The sequence below is a fragment of the Microplitis mediator genome, chromosome 5 (assembly GCF_029852145.1).
Source record: "Microplitis mediator isolate UGA2020A chromosome 5, iyMicMedi2.1, whole genome shotgun sequence".
Lineage (NCBI taxonomy): Eukaryota > Metazoa > Arthropoda > Insecta > Hymenoptera > Braconidae > Microplitis > Microplitis mediator.
The window spans coordinates 23613423-23639235 of record NC_079973.1 but is presented as its reverse complement, the minus strand read 5'-3'; the positions used below and the strand labels follow the sequence as shown (position 1 = coordinate 23639235).

General features: G+C 31.9%; 1 protein-coding gene across 3 annotated transcripts in view; it reads left to right on the top strand.

Annotated features, from left to right (window-relative positions):
• The window catches only part of LOC130669019 (focal adhesion kinase 1), a 51875-nt gene extending 26722 nt beyond the window's left edge, over nt 1-25153 (top strand). The window contains exons 1-20 of one of the 3 annotated variants that reach the window (XM_057471666.1): nt 1893-2347; nt 2450-2786; nt 9760-9890; nt 10909-11084; nt 11249-11380; nt 12419-12568; nt 12802-12990; nt 13140-13220; nt 14996-15218; nt 15363-15398; nt 15780-15911; nt 15973-16155; nt 17268-17675; nt 17748-17952; nt 18017-18096; nt 18179-20322; nt 20856-21005; nt 22378-22527; nt 22606-22937; nt 24054-25153. In XM_057471666.1, coding sequence (XP_057327649.1) covers nt 2335-2347; nt 2450-2786; nt 9760-9890; nt 10909-11084; nt 11249-11380; nt 12419-12568; nt 12802-12990; nt 13140-13220; nt 14996-15218; nt 15363-15398; nt 15780-15911; nt 15973-16155; nt 17268-17675; nt 17748-17952; nt 18017-18096; nt 18179-20322; nt 20856-21005; nt 22378-22527; nt 22606-22937; nt 24054-24753 — 5952 coding nt within the window. In that variant the 5' untranslated portion in view covers nt 1893-2334 and the 3' untranslated portion in view covers nt 24754-25153. Of the gene's footprint in view, nt 1-1892; nt 2787-9759; nt 9891-10908; nt 11085-11248; nt 11381-12418; nt 12569-12801; nt 12991-13139; nt 13221-14995; nt 15219-15362; nt 15399-15779; nt 15912-15972; nt 16156-17267; nt 17676-17747; nt 17953-18016; nt 18097-18178; nt 20323-20855; nt 21006-22377; nt 22528-22605; nt 22938-24053 lie in introns of those variants that run through there. The other 2 variants (XM_057471665.1, XM_057471668.1) reach the window with 2 other exon arrangements.
• The last annotated feature ends 660 nt before the right edge of the window (nt 25154-25813 follow it).

Genomic DNA, 25813 nt, shown 5'->3' with positions numbered 1-25813 from the left:
AAAATCCGCGTCACTCCGAAATCACTTCACTGGAAAAACAAACTCCCTATTTACTCCGTATGCGGAGTAATTTTTTTTAAAACTCCGAACTCCGAGTGCCAAAATGAATTCGGAAATATATAAAATTCTTAATCACTCCGAATTTTTTACAGTCTAATGTTCAAGTTACGATTTAAAAGTTCAAATATTAATTTTTCCTGCCTAGACAATAAATTTTAATATTTATCCTATAATTATTTATGTTTCAACTATAAATTAAAAATTACTATTTAGAATGATAGCATTCACTGACCAATAACATAAAACTCTAAAAATATAAAACAATTTAATTATAATACGCAGTAAATTATTTTCCTTTAGATACTAAGTCATTATTTATTTTGATTATCACTCCAAGTATTTATTTATTTAATTTAATATAAGATGGCTCTTAAAAGACGTCTCTAAAAATCACACTCATACCAGCTGACATGACTTACTTCCTGAAACTCTAAAAAATATCTTAAATAAAACAGACAAAAATAAAAACTCTTATTCGCTCCTACATGATTCATCGTTCGAGGCTACTCTTTTGATTCACGAACAACTTATAATGATAAATGTTTTTGAGATAATACAGCGACAAATTTTAGATCTTGTTTTTTAACTTAACACAACTTATTCTTACATCCCTTTCTCTATCGTCTTTTCAAAAATCAACCGTTGAAATATATTTTATATAAACGTTAATTCAGTCTCAACATTTATAGTTATATCATGGGAACACTTGCAAACGGTGTATCGTGTGACGGCCCACGCATTAATAAGAGACAGTACGAAAGAGACACAGAAAAAGAGAGGAGCTTATATATATATAATAATATAAGAGAGGGAGAGTGTAGTCGAGAAATACTCTTTAGCCATGTCGTGTCTGATCAGTTTGTTCCTGACGTCGAATACAAACGTGCGTGCGAATTTGTTAAGCATCATAAAAAAAATTTATCCATTTTCATTAACTTGTACTCCATTAAAAGTTATGTCTATTTATTTACAATGCGATTTTATTTATTACTGACAATTCATCTTCCAATAAACTTTATATGCCAAGTTAATTAATTTTTAACAAAATAATGAGCATGTGGATATTAGTGCGAGTGTTAAAATGTATCACAAAGGCATCTATCCATCAGTATTTAATATAAAAGTGATATTTTACAATATTAACAATCAATCACAGTCACCGGTTGTTAATAATATCTACGACAGAATGAATGACGTTACGATAACCAGCAAAGTAACGTGTAATTTTTATTTAAACACTCCCCCAACGAGGCATAATTTATAATTAACGTCAATATCAGCTACACAAGTTGATCAGAATGAGGATACCGTCATTCACGTGGAATGTTTTTATGCCAAGTTTATTTATGACGTAAAGAAACCTTCATTACGTTCTGTTAATTTCCTTATTTTTTTTCGATCCGACTTTTATTCCGTTAATTAAAATAAAATTTTAATCGCTATCATTAATTCCTTTTAGTTTATTATTTCGCTGAATGTAAGGAACACATTCAATTATTGATTGCTGCTTTTTTTTAATCTATCGGTTAAGATACCCAGGTCACGGCGTGATCGTCAGACCGCGAAGTTCAACATCCACGCGGTACTATAATCTCGTTTACTTTTATATTGTTTTTTTTTTTCTTTAAAGAATTACGTAGACTTGAAACAACTTAAGTGGCGCCCACACGTCTCAACTTATCTTACGCTTCCTTGTATTATTCATTTTTATTACTAAAAAATTAAATACAATTGTCAATGAACAAGAAGTGGAATTTTTAAATTTAAATATAATTTTTTTTTATTATTAAATTTGTGAAAACGTAAATGAAAAAATTACTAAAAATTATAAATATCAATTGTGTGGGAATTACAAGATGTTTTAATAAAAATTAAGTTTGATCCTTGAATCTATAATTAAAGAAACACCTACTGATTTTTTCCGAATAAGTCTGTCGACCGATGAGTATCACCTGTTACTAAATATTCTTATACTATTCTATAATTATATATCTTGACGGTATCCTTAAAAAAAATCAAAAAAATCTGAATAACTTCTCACTAATAAAATCTGTCATTTAATATTTTATTATACTGACCCACTGAGTATAAAAAAACGTTTTTGCCTTTTTTCGATACCCACTCACCGGAAATATTATTTATCGTTGAAAACTTAAGACTTAGATGACCTGCTTTTTCTTCGGACCGATTCTAAGAAGGCGAAAAAATAAATTATGGTCAAGACATCGAAATAAGAATCAGAGGAGCACAAAGATAAATTAATTTAAATAAAATATGTATTGCAAAAGTATGTATTTAAAATATAAATAAATATATATACATGTACATATATATTTATTAGTGAATTATAAAAATCTCGATGTGAAATATAAAATGTTGAGTCTTGTAGAACGTAAAACAAGTGGGTTGTCATGGCCAGCGGCAACTCATCCCAATTATTTGAACATAAATAATAATAATAATAATAGTAATAACGACAAAGAAGAACTTGTGAAGACGGTAAAGTCCAAGTTAGAGCCTTGCGGTGATAATATGATATTAAGAAGATCGTCGTCATCGGGACAAGAAACAGCGACAAAGAATAAACCAGTAAGACATCGATCCTCTTATTGGCAACGTAACAGCAAAGGTTTACTTTGTGCACTTGGTCAATTTGGTTGTGGTAATTCACACTACAGTCCAGATACTATTGGAACGTGGAAGTATCATCGTATTACACGCCCTAGGTGATGTAGTGTTATGTTTTTTTTTTTTTTTTGTTAATAAATTTCAACAAAATAATGGATACACTGTAAAAAATTTCCGGAGTGAACATGGATTAAAATTGGAGTGGATTCGGAGTGAATGCGCAGCGGATGTCCGAGTCAAAAAACAAATTCAAATTTAAATCTCAAAGTTCTCAATGAGGTTTTTGAGAATTGATTTAGAACTTTAAGATTGACAACAGTGTAGAAAGTTATCCTAGTTTAGTCCTCAAAGTAGTAGTTACGACCAATTTTACCACTTTGAGGACTAAACTGGAATACAGTCAGATCTCCGTAATGTTAACAAATCCTGTCATCCTCACCAAACCAATACTCGTGTCTTATATGCGCAGGTCTGCGCAGTCAAAATGCGTGATGTACGAAAAAAAAATCATTTTTAGGTTAAGATTTAATCGTATAGGTGCAAATAGGAAGATTTGAATTACCCGCCACTAAGGTTTTGTTTGATTGGTTGCGCGAAAAAACGTAGTGGGAGACAGGGCTTGCAGGCAAAATCCCCACATCACATTCTGACCAGTGTATATTTCGCCTAAATACGTTTCCATAAAGCAACAAAATGCCCAAATCACATATAGCCAAAGTGACAAAATGTTGAAGTCACAAAATGCAAATGTTTCATTACGTTGGAATAAAAACACGCCTAAGTAACAATTCGACCAATTGAAAAAATGTCAAAGTTAAAAAATGCTGAAATCATACTTCGCAGAATTCACGATTCGTCCAAGTGACAATTCGTCAAAGTTATAAAATGCCCAGAAAAAAAAGGGAGGATAACTTCAGTCAATAATCTAGAATTCTACAGTAAAATTAGTATTATCATAACAGTAACCAGATAATAGATAAAAAAAATCAGCGGTAAATTTAAAAACAAGATAATTGTATATTATAATAATAAATAGTACTTTTGGAATTGAACAAGTAAATTTATTATCTTTTATATTTAATAAAAAATAAATTAATTAAAACTAATTACAGTAATTTAAGTAAAAATTATTATTAAAAAAACAAAATGGTAAAAATAAATTATTTATTAAATATTTAATAAAAAAAATTGCTCGGCTTGGGATTAAAATTTTTTATTGAAATTTGAAAACAATTACTTACATTAATTACCAAGTCCAAATAAAACATAAATATCAAATATACATATTATTACTACTTGACTAATTTATATACATTATTTTTACGTACCTTTAAATTTTCAAGTCACAAATATATCGTTAAAATTGTTTTTTTTTTGTCTGTAAATCAATCAATTTTTTAAAATATTAATTTTAAATATAACAATTATTTAAAAAACTTTATTTAGAACTTAGAATTGTTTTATTTTATACATGATTAATTGTCGAACAGTTGAATTTTCACAAGAATTAAAAACTAATTGAGATTGTTATAAAAAAATTTGAACTGTATTCTACTCATTTTTTAAATTAGTTAAACTTCAAATTTTTCTTAATCACATAGCTAAATTTATAACAATTATTTGAGAAAATAAAAAAAATGGTTAACAGTGTATTTATTAAGAAAAAAAAGGAATAATAAATAAATTTCTAATAATCAAAATTATGATGTAAGAATTTATATAGTACCTAAATTTTATAAGTCTGGAATCAAGTATTATTGTTATTATGTTTGTGAATATAAATATAAAAATATAATCACAATAATTATTTCATCTAGACGAATAAAAATCAGATTCCATTAACTTACTCTGACATTTATAGTAATTTTTAGTTATTTACTAAGGCTGCTTAATAAAATAGTTCAAAAATATTTATCTTGCTTGCTGTATTTTTTGAAACAACAATACTAAAAAATAAAGAAAAAGAAAAGAACGTATTTTGATTATTAGAAATTTATTTATTATTCCTTTTTTTTCTTAATAAATACACTGTTAACCATTTTTTTGATTTTCTCAAATAATTGTTATAAATTTAGCTATGTGATTAAGAAAAATTTGAAGTTTAACTAACCCGGGAAAAAATGATCAGACCTGACCATGCCTGTTCATGTATGATCAGGCCTGAAATTAGACCTGTCCATGCCTGTTCATGTCTGAAGCGGTGAATACACTCAGGCCTGATCATGCCTGTTCATGTCTGTTCATGCCTGTTCATGTGTGAAGCGTTAAATACAGTCAGGTCTGATCATACCTGTCCATGCCTGTTCATGCCTGGTCATGTCTGTTCATGGCTGTTCATGTCTATTCATGTCTGAAGCGTTAAATACGCTCATGCCTGATCATACCTGTCCATGCCTGTTCATGCCTGGTCATGTATGTTCATGTCTGTTCATGGCTGTTCATGTCTGCTCATAGATCTAAAATTTTGCTGACCAAGAATCTATCACGTATAAGATTTTCATTACTTGAAGTTCATACGAAACTTACTTTTCAACTAAATCTCTTAGGTCAGTGGGTAGCGAGTTACACTTTCGAGCGCAAGGTCCACGGTTCCAATCCTGCACACGCCCGAATTTTTTTATTTTTTTTATTTTTATAGCAATAATTATATACATGTATAATTGAATATAGTTATACATAATTATATATAATTATATAGGGCCATTTTTTATATATAATTTTTTTACCCGGGTGGGCATGAACAGACATGAACATACCTGATCAGACTTGAACAGGCCTGAAGACTCATGCCTGTTCATGTCTGATCAGGTCTGATCATTTTTTCCCGGGAATTTAAAAAATGAGTAGAATACAGTTCAAATTTTTTTATAACAATCTCAATTAGTTTTTAATTCTTGTGAAAATTCAACTGTTCGACAATTAATCATGTATAAAATAAAACAATTCTAAGTTCTAAATAAAGTTTTTTAAATAATTGTTATATTTAAAATTAATATTTTAAAAAATTGATTGATTTACAGACAAAAAAAAAACAATTTTAACGATATATTTGTGACTTGAAAATTTAAAGGTACGTAAAAATAATGTATATAAATTAGTCAAGTAGTAATAATATGTATATTTGATATTTATGTTTTATTTGGACTTGGTAATTAATGTAAGTAATTGTTTTCAAATTTCAATAAAAAATTTTAATCCCAAGCCGAGCAATTGTTTTTATTAAATATTTAATAAATAATTTATTTTTACCATTTTGTTTTTTTAATAATAATTTTTACTTAAATTACTGTAATTAGTTTTAATTAATTTATTTTTTATTAAATATAAAAGATAATAAATTTACTTGTTCAATTCCAAAAGTACTATTTATTATTATAATATACAATTATCTTGTTTTTAAATTTACCGCTGATTTTTTTTATCTATTATCTGGTTACTGTTATGATAATACTAATTTTACTGTAGAATTCTAGATTATTGACTGAAGTTATCCTCCCTTTTTTTTCTGGGCATTTTATAACTTTGACGAATTGTCACTTGGACGAATCGTGAATTCTGCGAAGTATGATTTCAGCATTTTTTAACTTTGACATTTTTTCAATTGGTCGAATTGTTACTTGGGCGTGTTTTTATTCCAACGTATTGAAACATTTGCATTTTGTGACTTCAACATTTTGTCACTTTGGCTATATGTGATTTGGGCATTTTGTTGCTTTATGGAAACGTATTTAGGCGAAATATACACTGGTCAGAATGTGATGTGGGGATTTTGCCTGCAAGCCGGAGACAGGATTGTTAACATTAGGAAGATTCTACTGTAACATAATCTGTATTAGAGCCTCAAAATACTCAAAACAAAGGAATAATTTTATCCGCATTTGAACCTCAAAAGTCTCAATCGACGTATTCTCTCCCTTCCGTTTTCTATCTAAAATTTTTCAAAGTCCGAAGTATAACTTTTCATTCATTGAGGATTTTAAGGTCTTACTTATAATTAATAATCGATAAATTATTCGCATTTAGACCTCATTGAGGATTTTGAGTACTAAAGTAGAGTTACTTTTTGGGCGGCAAATAAAACATCAAAGGAATCGAGGCTTTTGAGGACTAAACTAAAATTTGTTTTTTGACTCTGGTGACTTTTTATTTCATCCCCTTGGAGTGAAATTTACTCCGAAGGGAAGTCTATTTTAATATGAATTTCTGGTTCGAAGTGAATGTGGATTTAAATAAAATTCAGATCACTCCGAAATCACTCCTGTAAAGACTAAATCCTGATTTACTCCGTATGCCGAGTGACGAAGTGAATTCGGATTTAAACAAAATCCGTTATCACTCCGAATTTTTACAGTGAACGTTTTAAACGAGGGAAGATATTTTTATCGGATGAAATAGATGTAATTATTATCGCAATAAGCAGACGATGTAAAAGTGCAATAGAGAAAGTATTAGGGAAAGGTAAAAAGCGTAGGCGACGATGCAGGTGCGTGGCGAGAACAGCCGATGAAGGCTTCAGGGACGCTCGAATGTCAGTTTTATGAGTATATCTAATCGAATCTCCGTTAGATACATTCTAAATGGAATGACATTTAATTTATTTTGTTTTTTTTTAATTTTTTGTGTAAATGGAAACTCAAAGTGGTATTAAACGGTTTTTATTTAAACGACTTTGAATTCGTTCCAAGTGATTGCTGTTTTTTTTTTCATAGATTAAGCATTTTTCAAGTGTTTTATTTTTACAAGATAAATTATTTTGTTAGAATATAATTTAAATTAATTTAATTGAGTTAATAAAGTTGGCAGTTGATTAAATTAAAAATAATAAAAGCTTGGAATTATTGCCGGGAGCGTTGAGTACTTTTTTGTATATTTAATGCGCTAGAATAATTTATTGTTAATGTACATTCGATACAATGCACATGGCTGCGTATTTTAAATGGTAATTCATCGCTTCGATAATTCATTTTGATTTTATGATTATTTCAATATTTTCATTTAAATTTACTCAATCAATCAATCAATCAACGACACTTTTATTCAAACAAGATTTTTTTGGTCTATTGTAACTAAAAATCAATACTTTTATTTAAAATGTTTTTTACAATTTCAAATATTGCAGTAAAAAAACTCAAGAAATTTCATTGTTCTTGATGAGAGTCGCGAAAAAAAAAATTATTATGGGTTTACTCTGTCACATTCTCTAATTTAAAAAAATAATATACAGTTACGTTTATTAGTCTGGGAGAAAAGTGTACCGTAAGATTGAGAAATTACTACTATCTGAACGCATTTAAAGATTACATTTATTACCGTCATAAAACAATTTTTTTTTCTTAAAAAAATTTATATAAATATATCACATACCCATATTTTTGTTCAGAACAAAATTGCTGTGAATATATGACAATAAATTCTTAACTTCCGCTAAGAAAATTGAAAATTTAAAAAAAAGAGAACCTATTTCTCTTAGTCCGAAATTTTTTTCCAATTTCCTTATCAATTATAATTTTAAAAGCACACGTGCCCAGTGATTTTGATTAACAAAATGTTTAATTAATAAAAAGCTAATAACTTGTAAATTTACTTTGATAATTAGATAAAATCCAAACATGAATTTAATAATGCACGAGTAATTTTCATGTAAATCAATAGGTAAATTTACCTGTATTACATACAAATATGCATACATATTATGTATATATATTGACTGCGTACCAGTGACCGTGGATTTGCGGTTGATAAACACGAGGAGAATGCAATGTAATCACGTATCTCTTTAGTCTTAATGTCTCTCAGGAGCTATATAGTATCGTATAGCGTAGGATAGAAGCAACCGATGCGTGTATCGCGGAAACGCCCGGGGATCCGGTGTGTGGTTGCCTGCCCAGAAGGTGGTTTTCTTGCACACATCACGAACCAGAATGATGTGCCCTCCTGGGTGGACTCTTAACCCCATCTACGGAAGTACTATACAGAGAATTCCCTTCGCATTTATGTGTCGTGGACACGCGATGCTATTTCCCCAGCCTTGTATATTTACTCCAGCCTTGTCTCCTTTACCTCTACCTCTATCTCTACCTCTACCTCTACCTCTGTCTCTGTACTTCTCTGCTATTTAATCCTCTCCTCACTGAACATAACTTTTAGCTCCAACTTAACTTAAATTCTCTTTACTTATATTATATCTCACTGCTATTCCCAGTTAAGTTCACGAGTCACTGTGTGTGATATGTTGTTTCACTCACCACTGACATCCTTTAACGCCCACTAATGTTAAGAAAAAATAATAAAATAAAATAACTAGAGAGAGAGAGAGAGATTACGTCGTGTTTTCTGCCCCTCTTATAGAAAATTTCTCAGTGCAGCCGTGCGTATCAAAAGGCGCGAGGGCTGCAAAAATGAAAAATGGGTCGCGTATGAAACTTAACTGCATAATATATAATACTAAAACTATAACTATTACTGCGACTCCAACAACACAACTCATCCAACCGCGAATTCTTTATACCGAGTTTATGTCTCATTAACATTTTAGGTGAATTAAATTTATTCAAATACTACCACTGATTAAAATACTCCTGACACATTTACAGCAACACGTCTACTTATTTTTAATTACACCTGCTTCAATACTTTTTTTTTAATTTAAAAAATATCACTAATTTTTTAGCATCTATGATCTTTATTTCAATAGTTATAGAAATAAAAATGGAGTAGTGGAGTAATTGAAATTACTTAACGAATAAAAATGAATTTTAGTAATTAATGAGCTCCATATGTGTAAATACTTATAGAGTGAATGTATGTTACTAAATGTATGAGTGAGAAAATTTAAAAAAAAAATCTATTCTTCATTTCATGGACAGGGTCACGCATCGTGACGTTTTTCCCATGACAATTTTATGTGCAAGGAGATTGTGGCAAAATAAACTTATGAGGAATATTATTTGTAAGAAAAAAATATTCTTGGGAAGGAGTATAGAGACAGACAAATTAATATATTATGTTTATTCATATGGTTATTGGGTGAATAGAAAATGTAAATATGAATATATAAATTTTTTGTTCCAGCCATGAGGGAATGAGCGCTGGAGGTGATGGAGCTGGAGGTATCCAGAGTGGAAGTGGTGGTAGAAGTACGCCACCACATGGCTCACCAACACCAATGGATAAAGCCACCTTGAAAGTTCATTTACCAAATGGTAATTAGGAATTATAATTACTTATTATGTTTTTTTTATAATGTATGATCATTCGATATGGTAATTTTTTTTCAATGAATAGAAATAGGCAGAGCAAAATGCGGTACCCAAAATTTATAAAAAAAATACTTGAAAAAATTTTTTTCCCGAAATTTCATTTTACCCGAAAACGAAAAAAAACAAAAATTAGTGTTTTAATGAAATACACGTAAAAAGTAAAATATTTCATGGCTTTAGGATAAAAAAAAAAAATAAATATATATTAAATTTTATTTCAAATTGCAATTAAAAAAAAATCTTTTCCGTCAGGAAAATACACAATTAAAAGTACAGACAATATTAAACGTACTAATATTTGCATACTGCAATTAATCAGTCATATTATCTTCGACTAATCTATTGCCATTGCAAACCACATACACTCAGAAAATAAAGTAATTGTGTTTATTATGCTAAATTTTTAATTCCAATGATCTAGAATGATTGGAACGTTTTTCAATCCAAAAAGAGTTAGTGATATAATTTTTTTAAATAGAATTAATAATTATTGGGTGATAACTTCTGCAATAAATTTCGTAAAAGTTACTATCAGGATGGTAACAATTATAATTTCTGATGGTAACTGTTACCATCTGGATTATAAATATAACTATTTAGAATAATAATAATAATTAACTCTAGTTAACATACAGGATTGTAACAATTATCATAAATATGGTGAATATTACAATCTAGATGATTTATACAATACAGATAATATTCACTACTATCGGATTGATGGTAGAAATTTTACCATAACTAGATAGTTGTTTCTAATATTTAATTTTCTGAGTGTATGTAATTAAACACAATATTTTTTAAATTTTCTGTTACTTTTATTATCAGCAATCTTACATTATAAAATAAGAAAGCAGTAAAAAACAGGAAAAAAAAAATTATGATGCCGTGTTTACTCCATATTCTGTTATAAGTAACCACTCAAGTACTTACACTCATTTAATTAAAATAATTACAACAGGTGGTTTTAATGTCGTTAAGTTTGGAGATGCAATTGACGTAAAAGGAATAATATCGTTAGTAACAAGTCGTTTAGCCGTTGGTAATAGACATTACAAAAGTTTATACGCAATGAGACTTCATCATCCTGGGTCTGGTGAGAGTTATTGGTTGCACCAAGACACTACAATGTATCAAGTGAGTATTAAGCACAAAGCTCTTGGCATTATTTCACTTAATAAATTAACGTGCATCTTACCCTGGCTTACAATGTAAGCGCGTAAATAAATTCCACCGTCCGTCATACCATACAAATAAAAATAAAAACAAAAATCTAACTGATCATTATAACGTATCCTCAGGTTCAAGAGAAATATGAGCGTAAACATCCACATTCCGAGTGGAGGTATGAACTACGAGTGCGTTATTTACCACAAAATTTAAATGATTTATATGAAAAAGATAAAGTTACATTCTATTACTACTACGATCAGGTATTTGTAATAATTATTTACCAACCTGAAGATCGAGACGTTTTTCCGCAATGAAAATTTAAAAATTTTATGTAACTGGACTGCTAAAGGGGTAGTTCCGGAAGTTTGGGTGGCTTAAGATTTTCGGCTGACACACCAGCGTCTACATGCGAAACATTTCAGAAATCTACACTGAAAAACAGAAATATTTGTTCCAAATAAATCAATTTATTTGTTTCTTTTTTATAAATATTTATTAATGACAAATAATTTTATAATTTAACTGAAATATATGATTTATTTGTGGTAAGTAAATGATATATTTGTGGTAAAGATATTAAATTTGTGACGAATAACGGAAAATTTAGCGATACTTAAGTACATGACCTGACTAACCTTTATTTGCAGCAATCCCGAGTCGAAATTTTTTCAACTCAAACTCTGTTTCAACCTAGTATAGTTTTTATTCTTAACGTCAGGGTGGAATGGGTTTTAGAAGATAGAAAACTCCATTGAAATTAAACCCTATTTCAGTCCAGTAGCGCCTATATACGTTCGTTTTCAGACGAGTTAGCTTGAGAAAGGTTTTAAATTTAAACTGACAGTCTTAAATTTCAAATTAAACCCTGGTTCATTCTTTTTCGAACTTATTTAAGGCGTACTAAGATGAAACAGAGTTTTAAACTTCGAACTAAACCCTAGTTCACTTCTCCTTACCCGAATTTCAGGCGAGTTAGGTTGAACAAGAGTTTAAAATCGAGGCGGCAAATACCTACATCAAAAGGTTTAGGCTCTACAAGGCTCATATAGGGTTTTAATATTTCGACTCGGGATTGGATCATTTCTTTACCCCAAATAAATCACTTATTCCACGCCATTAAATTGCTCAATTGAATTATATCTTTCTCAAAATTCAATATTTCTTTGGCCATATCCGGTAGATTTTTTTCTGTACAATTTTTCTTTCGTTGCGCGAAAAACGTTCCGATCTTCGGGAACATAATTATTTAAATAAATTACCCGTAAAAAAAAACTAAGTTTCAATAACAATTAATATAGGTGAGAAACGATTATCTTAATGCGAATCATTCGACATTAGATCAAGATGTTGCCGTCCAGCTCTGTTGCCTAGAGATACGTTATTTCTTCAAAGATATGCCGCAAGTAGCACTTGACAAGAAGAGTAACCTGGAGTACCTGGAGAGAGAGGTAAAGTTTTTTCTTTAATGCAGTTCAAGTTACTTACAAACTACTCCAATAAATTTAATACTAGAAATTTTTTCAACTCAAGTACTCTTAATGCTCGTCTATATTAAAACTTTATGTTACCTTCTAATCATGTACATATACACACATACATGTTCTTAAGTATCAGAAGTAACCATCACGATGTGTTGAATGTCAGATGTTTATAAATATAAATGTATATTCTGTACTTACAGGTCGGATTGCATAAATTCCTTCCACGCTCTGTGTTAAACGGTGTGAAACCAAAAACATTGCGAAAGCTCATTCAGCAACACTTTAAGAAGGTCGCTGCTCTCACTGAGCTCGAGTGCATGTTCAAATTCTTTGATCTTCTACGTTCACACTACAGATTTGATCAGGAGAGATTCATTTGTGCATTGGGGGTAAGCTAATTAAACCTGTTTTTATTTATTATCATTCCTATTACTATTATTATTATTATTATTATCGTTTTTTTTTGTTTCTGTTTTTACATGATCGACTTTCAATCATTAATCAATGTTATATTAATTTTATTTATCTGATTTATCAGTCAAGCTGGTCGATACCCGTTGAACTAGTTATCGGTCCGGATCTCGGGATTTCTTATATGGCACATCGAGGCGGAACAGTGGTAATTATATTTATTTATTATCTATACATTACCCTTATCAATTATCATATTATTATAGTCATGTAATGTTTTAGTTTATTTTTTATTTACTTATTTTTTTCATGTGTTTTAATATTTGATGATTAAGTCTGTAACAATATTACGGTATTGTGATAGATAATTATTTATATTTATTACTTATTACGAATGTTAATTACTTGTAATTATATTTAGATATAAATTTTTATCACGTGATGAATATTTATGACTTGATTTTATTAAGAGACCCTGCGGGTCATCTCAGACACTTTCCGCTATTTTTAATGTCGAGAAGTTTAACGTCATGTCAGTGAGCTTTGAGATTGCAGCACCAACCTAAATATTGTGAAAGAATGTCCTGATACTGCTGATTCTTGTTCTTTGAGGTTTAATTAATTAGAAATCTGAAAAACGGTTAACTCTGTGGGCTAATCTCAGAACTTCTTGTTGTTTTCGAGCTCAGAAAGCTCAAAAATATTATTATTTGATAATTTTTGAGCTCTTTGAAGTCAAAATATGTTTAGTTTGTTGTTAAACCAAAAAAATACATTGAGCTTCTTTAGAAATTCTTTTTCATTCGCTTTTATATGCCAGCGTTCTTCCAGAAAATTTGCCCAAGATCTCCAAACGTCTAAGAAATTCTATAGAAATTCTACAGATAATCTAGACTCAATTCCCTGAGCTTGAAAACATCGGGAAGTTTTGCGATTTTCCCGCAGGGTCAACTGTTTTTCAAATTTTTAGCTCTAAAATAAGTCTAGCAATCTATTGGCAATGAAAAAAAAAATCATACGCCCTTTTGGCTTCGCTGGTGGAAATTTATCGGACTTTTTTCTGAAAAACTCTGAAAAAGTCTTTACAACTTTAGAACTGAGTTTTTCAGAGGATATTCCGAAAAATTTCCACCAGAGTTTAGGAAACTCCTTAATGCCAAACGGGCGTATAAAAATGTAAGTTCTTTTGGAATTAGTAACACGACGTACTTTGTAACCCTTGTATACCATCACGCATTGTAAACAATAGGAACTAGCAACAGAATTTAAAACTAAGTTTTCATGTTTACAAGAAGTCCCATTTCCTATACAAAAAGAATAGGATTTTTTAGCGCAAAAAATTTTTTCACGCCCCAAGAAAATTATCGTTTTTAATTCATGATGCAAAAATAGTTATCTCGATACTTGGCAATGAAAAAGAGTTTAAACTATGAAAAAACACTAACTCAAGTCAAGACTTTTTGAACGAACCAAATTTAATAACGTTAACTAATTCTATCACATAGATATGGCTGGAACAAAATTTTCCTTATCCTCTTAATAACATAGATTATATTTATACATATTATTGGAAGAATGGTGGTTGGAAGGTATAGAGAATATAATATTTGGGATCGAGAATAGGATAATATTTGTAACACTTTATTTAACTTTATTTAACAATGAATAACTATTGAAACAATACAAAATACAATAATAATAAATGAATGTATATATTTAAGTAATGTGATCGTCACGAGAACTGAATTGACACTGAAGTTGACTATTGTTACTAGTAGACCCAAAAGTACAAAGAGTACCTGAGGTCATAAACTGGGCCCTTTCCAGCTACTCTTCTACGCCTACACTTATATTAGTGTATATATATATATATATATAGATGTATATATATGTAGATGTATTGGTGTCGTTGCTTTATACCAACACATATTTATAATGATAATAGATAAATAGTGATATGAATTTATAAATTTATATTTATAGCCAACGAGAATGGCTGAGTTTTCTCAAATCCAATCGATCCAGACGCTGGTATCAGATTGCAAAGAGCATGCTAAGGCTTGTATAAAACTACGTGTCGCTGGTGCATCCGAAACGCTGAGTATAACATGTTCGAGTTTAGATCAAGCGGAAAGTCTCGCGGATTTGATTGACGGTTATTGTCGCGTTGCTACGGGATCCAATACCTCGCTGTGGAATAGAAAAGGTATACATTTATATTTTTATTGTCTTGTTATTTGTTTTTTTTTATGTACATAGTAGACATCTAGTCTATAATATAAATAGAATATGGAGATTACATAAAAGAAAAATATATAAATCGAGTGATTTTGTCGTTTAATTTTTAAAGCTGCTTCTTGGAAAAATTATCCTTGCCCCTGCAAAGGTAGGAGATGTGTTTTTATCAACTTTATTAGAGCTAGAGTAGTTTAATTATAATATTTAAACAGTTTTTTTAGGCTTGTTTGAAAGTATATTAAAAATTTATTATAAAATAAATTAAATGCTGACTTGAAATATTTTTTAATAAAATTCATTTGCTATTAACATATTTTTTAAATTAATTAGAAAGTTTAATTTGATAATTGAGTCGTACTGAGCTCGAGGAAGAATTAAATTAATTAAAGACGAAGCGATTTTCTGAATCAGCGCTTATTTATTTTCCCTTTCAACCAACGAAAAATATAACACTTAATATTTATAATATTAATAATTTTTTATTGCTAATAAGAATAAGGTAATAATAATATTAATTTATTTTTATTAGATGCTCATCCGCCAAAGTACCGACAAGAAGGTAATGGAAGTCCTGAAAAAAACGCTGGTAAAACTGGTACTATTTTATCTGAAGATTACGCTGAAATTGTTGATGAAGAGGGCGATTATTCAACACCTGCTGGTTAGTTTTCCTTATTTTTAATTATTTAAATAAAAATTTATTTGTCACTTCATTACTTCAGCTCGTGACTATGAAATCGTGAGGAATCAAGTGGAACTCGGTGAAATAATAGGTGAAGGGCAGTTCGGTAACGTTCATAAAGGTTCATACAAAGGTAGAGATGGTCACACGGTCGCAGTTGCTGTTAAAACCTGCAAAGTTGATGCCGATCTTGCTACAGCGGAAAAGTTTTTAGAGGAAGCTTGTGAGTATACTTAGAAATATCAATAAAAAAATGCCACTCGGCAGCCGAAATGGAAGTAAATTTCTCATAATATATTTACACACTTAAAAATTTTGTGTTTAATTCAACACATTGCGGTTGAGTTGATCTTTAACACAAATTTTGTTAAATAATTTAACACAAAATCTGTTATTTTGACAGAAAATTAGTGTTAATTTAACAACTTCGTGTTAAAATTAAGGGCGTTCTCAGACAGTATCTCCCACTTTTTAAAAAATTAAAACCTTAATTAAAAAAAGACAACGTAGTCGTAATTTCATTGAGATATTTATTTATTTATTTATATATTTAACAATAAACCCAACAGCCATAGCCAATTACCGGGTTACTTTTACATAAAAATACAAAAAACAAAAATTTATTTGCGGGCCTCCGGATAAAACTAAACATAATTTTTAATATTGAAATATTATATAGTAAAAAAAATAATGACAAATTAAAAAAGATAATTTTTCCTTAAACGTATACATAATAATAGATTTAGCGCAGTGAAGTTACTATTTTGCCAAGTGATGCATTTGATAAGCCCGTAGGACTCCATTATGTCAAGCAATCGTTCCCGCTCACAGAAACGGTTAACAGAAACAGAGATCCGATATAAAATTTGAAAAAAATTACGTAAAATAAAAGATCTAGTATTCGATCAGGGAACTAGTACCCGATCACTCCATGTATATTGTATATCTATATTTATTAAATACTATTAAATATAGATATACAAATATATGAATGATCGGGTATTAGGTCTCTTACCTTACAGTTGTCATCAATTAGGAGTTGAACGAAATTTGTTGATTACTTTTTAGCCTACATAATTCGAAAATTCAAATTATAAAATTGACATGAAAATCTTACTGGAATTTATTTTCGAAATTTCGTTTAACTTCCAATTGATATCAACTGTAAATAATTTTTTAAAAAATCTAAACCTCGGCAAAATTACTACTACGTTGTCCTTTTTTCAAGTAATGCTTCAGTTTTTTTTTAATGCTGGAGACTTATTTACCAAAAAAGTATTTCAATCTTTAGAAAGTTTTATAAAAATAAATATATGTGTATTAAATGTATTGCAGATATAATGCAGCAGTTCGAGCATCCGTATATTATAAGGCTGATCGGTGTGTGCTCTGAGGCGCCAATTTGGCTGGTAATGGAGTTGGCGAGGTTGGGTGAAATGCGCGCATACTTACAAAATAACAAACACCGGCTCGATCTCGCGACACTTTTACTCTACACCTTTCAATTGAGCACAGCGCTTTCCTATCTCGAGAGTAAAAAATTCGTTCACCGAGATATCGCTGCGCGTAATGTTCTCGTATCCTCGCATTCCTGCGTTAAACTTGCGGATTTCGGACTCAGTAGGTGGGTCGAAGACCAGAGTTACTACATCGCTAGCAAATGTAAATTGCCGATTAAATGGATGGCACCTGAGAGTATTAATTTCCGACGATTTACAACATCATCGGACGTATGGATGTTTGGTTAGTTCTTATCGTATATTTTTAATAAATATTTTATTACCATTAACTAAATAAAATATCATTCAATTACAGGCGTTTGCATGTGGGAAATATTGATGTTAGGAGTAAAACCATTCCAAGGAGTTAAAAATAATGAAGTGATTCGTAAACTCGAGAATGGAGAACGTCTAGCACTTCCTGATCGGTGTCCTCCGCGTTTGTATTCACTGATGTCACAATGCTGGAGCTACGAGCCGAGTAAACGCCCGACATTCAAGGACATCAGAGAGAATTTACAGTACGTTTTCTCGTAATAATTATAATTGACAGTAAATATTGAACATTTAAATATGACATTGCAGTGAAATTTTATTGGAAGAACGACATCAGCAGCAGGAAACGATGAAACGTGAAAACCGTCGAGTGCAAGCAATGTCATGGGGTATGTATATTTATAACTGATAAAATAAATATTATTACACCTTGAATATTGAGTATTTAATAAAAAATGACGACTGTTGTAGGAGCAGACGAAGTGCCGCCACCGAAGCCGTCTCGTCAGCCGCAATCCTCGGAGCAAGTGCAGCCGTCAACTGTAGCGCCAGTGTCGACGTACATCGTAGCCCAGAGTCCAGAAGTCCTGGCCCAGCTGCTGAAGGACAACCAAGCTCGGGGGGTATGTCCCTCTGTGTACACGACGCCTGCCTCTGCCTTCAATACGCTTGCGGTTCAATTTCAAGACGATCAGCAAGTTCTCACTACCGCTACTGTCACAGACTTGCCTTTCTTCGATCCTCCGAACCCCCTTTCCTCCGACTCAACCCTAAGTAACATTTGTTACAATGAATGCCCCTCTACTACGTCTATCACAACTACTCACAATGACTCATCTAATCATTCTGATGCTAATTTAGATTCTCTAGACTCTACTGATACAATGTCATCTATGATATCTAATCTAAGTATAACAGACCCAATACAAACACAATCACCCGCTGTTAATCGCAAACAATCACTAGTACAAGTACAACCTCAACAACAACCACCACCACAACAAGTCCAAGCACAACAACAACAACAACAACAACAAGCGCAACGTAAGATTAAAGAGATGCAAAACTTATACGCGGTTAGTTCAAAAGTGGTTGGTGGTAACGTCATGTCCGGTGATTTGTACTCGCCGGTACAAAAATTTAATGTTTCCGCGGCAATACCAGTGCCCGCAGTGACCACCGTCGGTGAAATTTACGGGCCCGTGACAAATTTCACTCAGAGCTCCGCGATTATCGGTAATTTTAGCCAAACTTCGAGTATCAGTAGTAGTTACAGTGACAATAATACTGATTTACTGAACAATTCAGGGCCCAATAGTTTGTCAAGTGTGTCAAGTCACCACCAAGTATCGCCTAGTATGATGTCCTCGTCGATATCGCAGCATGTTGCACAAAACTCATCTGTTTTTACTGGACAATTTGTCAAGTGTTCTTCCGCAGCTGCTGCATTATCGTCCCAGAATGCTGTTGCGGTTTCTATGGCGATGCAAGGTGGCGGTCAGAACTCACCTGCAATGTCCTCCTTTATTATTAATAATAATAAAAATAACGTTATTGCTAGTGGTAGTAGTGTTGGTGTTGGTGTTGGTGTTGGTGGTGGTAGTGTTGGTGGAGGAACTATTGTTAACTCGTCTTTGCCGGTCGTTTCTGGCGGTACCGAATGTCTTTATGGTCCTGTTTTAAAATTTCGCGCACAAACTGCGCACAGCCAAAGCTGCGTCGAGCCCAAGTCTGCAACATCTGCCGGCGCGGTCGCTGCTTTACCGTATGCACAAAATCCTTGCGCGCGTGTTTACAGTCCGACACCTGTGCAAAATTATCAACAGCAGCCGCAGCAGCAATTGCATCACCATGTCCCAGTTCCGAGTTATCAGCAGCAACATCAGCAGCACCAGCCGCAGCAGTTCACTGTTAATTATGGGCAAACCAATCAACTTCAAGGGGTTCATGATATTTCTAGAGCACAGTATGTTGGAAACATGCATCCTAATGTTAATCAACAGCAGCCTGGTATTATTAATTCAACCCAATATTCAGTACACGGTCAAATAAATGGTGTCGCTCCTACTTACACTGTCCATGCGACACCTGCTATGGCCGGTGGACAACAACCGCAGCAGCATTTGCCTCAACAAGTATTCGATCAGCAAATGATCATCCAGAATTCAAATTACGGGCAGCCTATTGTACAAAACCCAGCTAATCAGCAGCAGTACTCAGCTATCGTTCATTCATCTCACCCGCAGTTCGCAGTATCAATGCAACCAATTAATCAACCGCAGTACTCATCATCACCCATAAAACATGTGTCGTCTATTTCCAACACTGGGACAGATTACAATCACCAGCAAAGTAGTGGCTGCTGTTCAGCAACCCCAGGGCAAAACTCACCACAGACAGTAATAAATAATACCGGAGCAATGTCCCGATCAAATGCTGGCCCTCAACTGGCAACTGGGCTCGCCAAAATAACAACATTCGTTAATTCAAATCAAGAAGAACAGCTAGTGAGCTCAGTTGATGGCACACTGTCCAGTTCATTTATTTCCTCAGCTGTGAGCGACAGCGTCATGTCATCCAGCGGGTCATTACTGGAAGACGCGCAGCAAGATCAGGTTTGGCTTTGCCCTCCCCAACACTAGGAATAACAGCATCTGTTTATAAATTTATTTACTTGGTTATTTAATTATTTTACTTATTTATTATTGGTTTCTTGGCTCAACAATTATTATTTTTAATTGCACCACCGTTTATTTTACTCCGATACGCATTACCACGCACGTGCTGACACTCGTGTTTTTTTTATTGTTAGAATCACTTGTAGTTTTTAATTATTTATTTATTTATCTACTTATTTATTCTGTATGATGATTTTTTTGGGCATGGTGAATGTGTTTGTCTGCTGTTTAGTCTGCATGCACAAGGTATTTTGTGCTCTATTTATTTATTTAAGTTTTTATTTAATGCGTCTCTTTAATCTTGGCATTGCAATTATTATATTTTAAGTTGTAAATATTTATCTACCAGAGCATTGGATAAAAAGGCAATTCCTAACTCCACATTACCCAACAACAAATTAATCACAGTTACATTTTTTTTTTTTTTTATTAACCCGTAATTTATTAGTAACGTTTTTTTTTACGTACAGTTTCAGAGAAACGCTCAGTCGCAATTGTTCGAAAGTATGACGGATAATGTTCACAACAGTATTGATGAGGAGCAAAAATTGTTGGAGCAACGGCTGTTCGAACAGCAGAGACAGTCGGAAGAGGACAGCCGATGGCTTGCGAGAGAGGAAGTATGTTGTTAATTATTTTTAACACTGATAAGAAAATAAACGACAATGATTGTCTGTCAATCAAATAAATTTATTAAAATTATAGAGAATAAATTTATTTAAATTGTAGACTAAACTTTTTATTAAAGTTGTTCTAGAGCTTTACTAATTTTATTAGAGACAAAAAGTTAGCTGTCAATTTTTCCCTAAGGTAAAAGACCCTGAACCCGATCAGTAATTAATTGTGAATAAAAATATATGAGTAAAGTAAGAGACCCAGTACCCGATCGGGGAACTAGTACCCGATCTCTCCAGGAATTTCAACGTCTATATTTACTAAATTTAACTTAATATATCTAGATAAATTCATGGACCGATCGGGTACTAGTTCCCTGATTGGGTACTAGGTCTTTTACCCAATGACGTACCAAAGTATTTTATATTTTATTATACATTTGACTGTTTTCCAAATCGCGCTTGGCCATTTTTCTCTTTAACGTTCGTTGGCTAAAATCCCAAACAAGCGGTAAGTGATTCACTAATATCACATACATTTTGACAGCGAATGCGGGTAATGGGCCTTTTATCTTATTGTACTTAAAAAAAAAACATCACGTCACTAATTCCAAAGGGGCTTATATTTTTATACGCCCTTTTAGCTTTGGTCACTAAGTTTAGAACCAAAAGGGCGTAAAATTGCACACCTCGAACGCGAAGCGGAGAGTTAGTGCTCTACTGTCGTCAACTTAATTTTTATTTTAGAGCTAATCATATTGTAGACTTATTCTAAAGCTGAAAATTGGAATAAATTTTTGAAAGCCAATAGTGCGTATAATTAAAGCTAGTGTTTTTTTGGTTTTCAAATTTTTTTTTAAATTTTTGTCTACAAACTAAGTCCACAAAACGATTGGCAATGAAAATAAAATAATGCGCCCACTTGGTTTTAAACTTATTGACTAAAGCAAAAAGGGCGTATAAAAATGTCTGCGTGGAATTACCCAAGTAGCACAGAGACAACTTTAAGATATCTTTTAAAAGGATAAGACAAATTTTTTTTTGATATAAATAAGACATGGAAATGTTGCTTCCGGAGACAGAGAAAATTTGTGTTGTTTTTTCTGTCTTATGTCAATTAAAAAGTTGTTTAGATGACTTATTTTACCACTATTTGTAATTTACTTTTTGTCGTCACTTGTGTCAAGTCTTTTAACTAGATATTTTTTTGGTGACATAAATTTCTGATCGTTTTGTCAACATGTTGGTATTATAACTTATCAATATGTCAAAAAATAGACTAAAAACTGACATCTTATAGATGTCACAAAGGCGAGTGTGCTACTTGGGTAGTAACGCAACATAAATAAATTATTTTAAAATTTATTATTTTTTTTAGAAGCGTTTGTCTATCGCTACAAGTGGTGATGAAAGCGCTAGCCCACCAGTCCCACGTTCAATGACTCAATCTCCTAGTCATGAGACTCATAGTGCTAATACAAGTTCATTTGGTTCTGATAAAAGTAGTGATAAAGTTATTATTGTTAAGGTAAATGACTCAAAAAATTATAAAATCAATTTAAAATAAATTAGATAAAAATAATTGACTAAAAAATTTTGATATAAGAAAATGGAACCAACTCCAACTGCCGACTTGGACAGATCAAATGACAAAGTTTACGACTGTACGACGAACGTCGTACGTGCGGTGATGTCATTGTCGCAAGGAGTTCAGCAAAGTAAAGCCGATCAGTATTTAGAGTTAGTGAGAAGAGTCGGAGTTGAATTACGAGCGCTGCTTTCATCAGTAGACGCTCTTGTTGATGTATTACCTGCTACAGCACACCGTCAAGTTGAAATGGCTCACAAAGTTTTAAGCAAAGACATGGCCGATCTTGTCACTGCTATGAAATTGGCCCAGAATTACAGTTCGACAACTTTGGATGCTGAGTATCGAAAGTACGTTCATTTAAATATATAATAATATACTTTAGTGATATAATTAAAGACACATTCGATCCTTATCAGTAATTAATTTACTGGTTAAATTTCGCTGCTTCCATAAGCCAGCATCTTCAGATATATTCTACTAGTCAATACAAAGCTTAAGGTCATTTCCAGACCCCCCCCCCTCCCCCACTTTTTAAAAAATTGAATTACTTTCAACTGTCAGCCGTAGTAAGATTTTATTAATTAATTAAGAAAAAAATTAAAGCATTAATGTAAAAAAGAGTACACCGTAGTTACGATTTCGCCGGGAAATAGATTTTTAAAAAAATTACTTACAGTTGACATCAATTAGAAACTAAACGAAATTTGACAATTAAATTTTTTTTTTTATTTATTAACTTAAACTACAATCTGCTAATTAACATTTAATTTTTATGGTACATATATTACAGGTGTTAGAGATAAACTCTATGGCTTGCGAGGTATTTAATTAATTGAATAGGTTTTTCAGACCTGACGGCTTATATCTTTTCCATCTTCTGCTAATTTGTTCGACGTTCAGTAGGTTTGTTGCTAGTGTTGGGATGATACATTAGTCTAGTCTCATAGTTGATGCTAAATTGTTTTATTTCAAATTTTACGGTCGGAATTCCGAGATCTCTGTGAATTATCTTGTTTGACACAAACCATGGCGCGTTAGCTAAAGTTCTTAGTGTTTTAGACTGTAATAGCTGGAGTATTTCAATATTGGAATTGCTGGCAGTTCAATTAAATTTTAGCTGCTTATAATTTTTCGTTTTGAATTATAAAATTGACATCAAAATTTTACTGAAATTTATTTTCCAAATTTCATTTAACTCCTAATTGACGTCAACTGTAAATAATATTTTTTAAAATTTATCTCGGCAAAATTGTAACTGCGTAGTCCTCTTATCAATCAATGCTTCAACCCTTTTTTAATTAACTATCAAAATTTGAATACGATCATTGCAATTGAACGTCACTAGAAATTTTTTTGCACTGTCTGAGAATGGCCTTAATTATACCGCCATTATAAGTACCGATAAAAACAAATATATATATTATGAAATTATTAACACTAAAATTATGACATATATTTAATAGGGGTATGCTATCAGCGGCTCATATATTAGCGATGGATGCGAAAAATTTACTGGACGTGATTGACTCGATCCGTATACGTTATCCGTACGTGGATAATCAAATATGTGAGCGACAGCACGAGCCTATAAGTAATTCGCGTCAATCAACGCCGGAACATCAGCATCTGAATAATCAGCATCAGAATCGTATAATTCGTTCAAGTCAGTCAGGTGAACAGTTACTACTGAGACGCAGTCAATCAACAGAAAGATCTGACACGACATCATTCCGTCAGAGTCAAAGTGGTGATGTGTTACACAGACTTGGACAATCGGTAGACCGTTCACTGCCTGGTACACCATCAGCAGCAGCTAATGACATTACCGCTAACCCGATGTCAAGTCTTGAAAGACGGCATCGCATGGTGACAAATAGTCTAGAGAGAAATTCAACAGCCACAAGAAAACAAATTACGACAAATAGTTTAGAGCGTAAACGACCTTCAATACCGACAATGTCAACCTCCATGTGTACTACTTCCTCCTCGACCCACAATTCCGTAAGTTTACCACCAATTCCTGTTCCAGTTTCTTGCAATGTCGTTCAAACAACGGCACCTATTATTCATCCGAATCAAATGCTCACCATGGACATTAGTCAATCTCCCAAATTTACTAACAACAGCAATGATTTGGCTGAGACACAGGCCAACGACAGCTAACAATTGAATAATTTTATACTGCATGAGACACTTGATAATTTTGTCTAATTAAGTCATTCGTTTTATCATAGCCCGTGATAAACAGTATCATTTATTTAATATACATATATCATATATTTAGGCCTTAGGATATATAAATATATATTATTCATTAATTCCATAAATGAATAAATTCAATTACTTCGTATTTAGCGACTGTAAATAATTAGTAACTATTTAAGTGATCGATTGCTATCGTATGTTTTGCGAAATTAGGTTTTTTTTTCTAAGAGTGAGCCATTGATGCTTATTAATCTATCATTGTAAAATTTTTGTCAGTGTACTTACACATTGGACAGTATTTAATAGCTGTAGCGTAAATTTATCAATTGAATTTAAATAAAAAGGTCAACAAAATGTACTTTGCATACTTATGTTTTGTTTTAATGCGTCGTAATAAACAACATAATTAATTAATTAGATTTTTTTTGTTTATGAATATTGGGGGATAAATTAATTTTTCATGATCATCAAATTGTAAAATTTCATCTATGGTAAAATACGATGGGTTTTTTAGTTTTTTTTTATGATACTGAAGTTAACCGACGTCTAATAACTTTTAGATTTTTTTCAAAAACGATAAATTATAAAAGAAAAAAAAAATTGCACCTATAGCTTTTTTAATTTTCTACATGTGCATATTTTTAGTTTTTTTTTTTTTTGTGAGTTGTTGACAAAAAAAAAAAGGTAATTGTCTACTAATTCAAGATCATTTTTTTTTTATTTCTAATCTTAGGGGCCGTACGTAAACACGTTCGCACTTATGGGGGGAAGGGTATCGTTTGTAACAAAATATTGATAGGAGGGTCGCTGAAAATGTGACAGCGTGACGAGGGCGGGGGTAAATTTTGCGTAACGTATTTTATGAACGGCCTCTTATCTACACATCCGCGAATTGATGAGTTTATTTTTTTTTTTAATGGGAAATCTACGGTTTCCGTGGTGCCGTCAAATGACCGCTGTAACTTTTTCAAAAATGGACTAATTCAGACGTTTTTTTTTTTCAAAATTTTCATCTTTA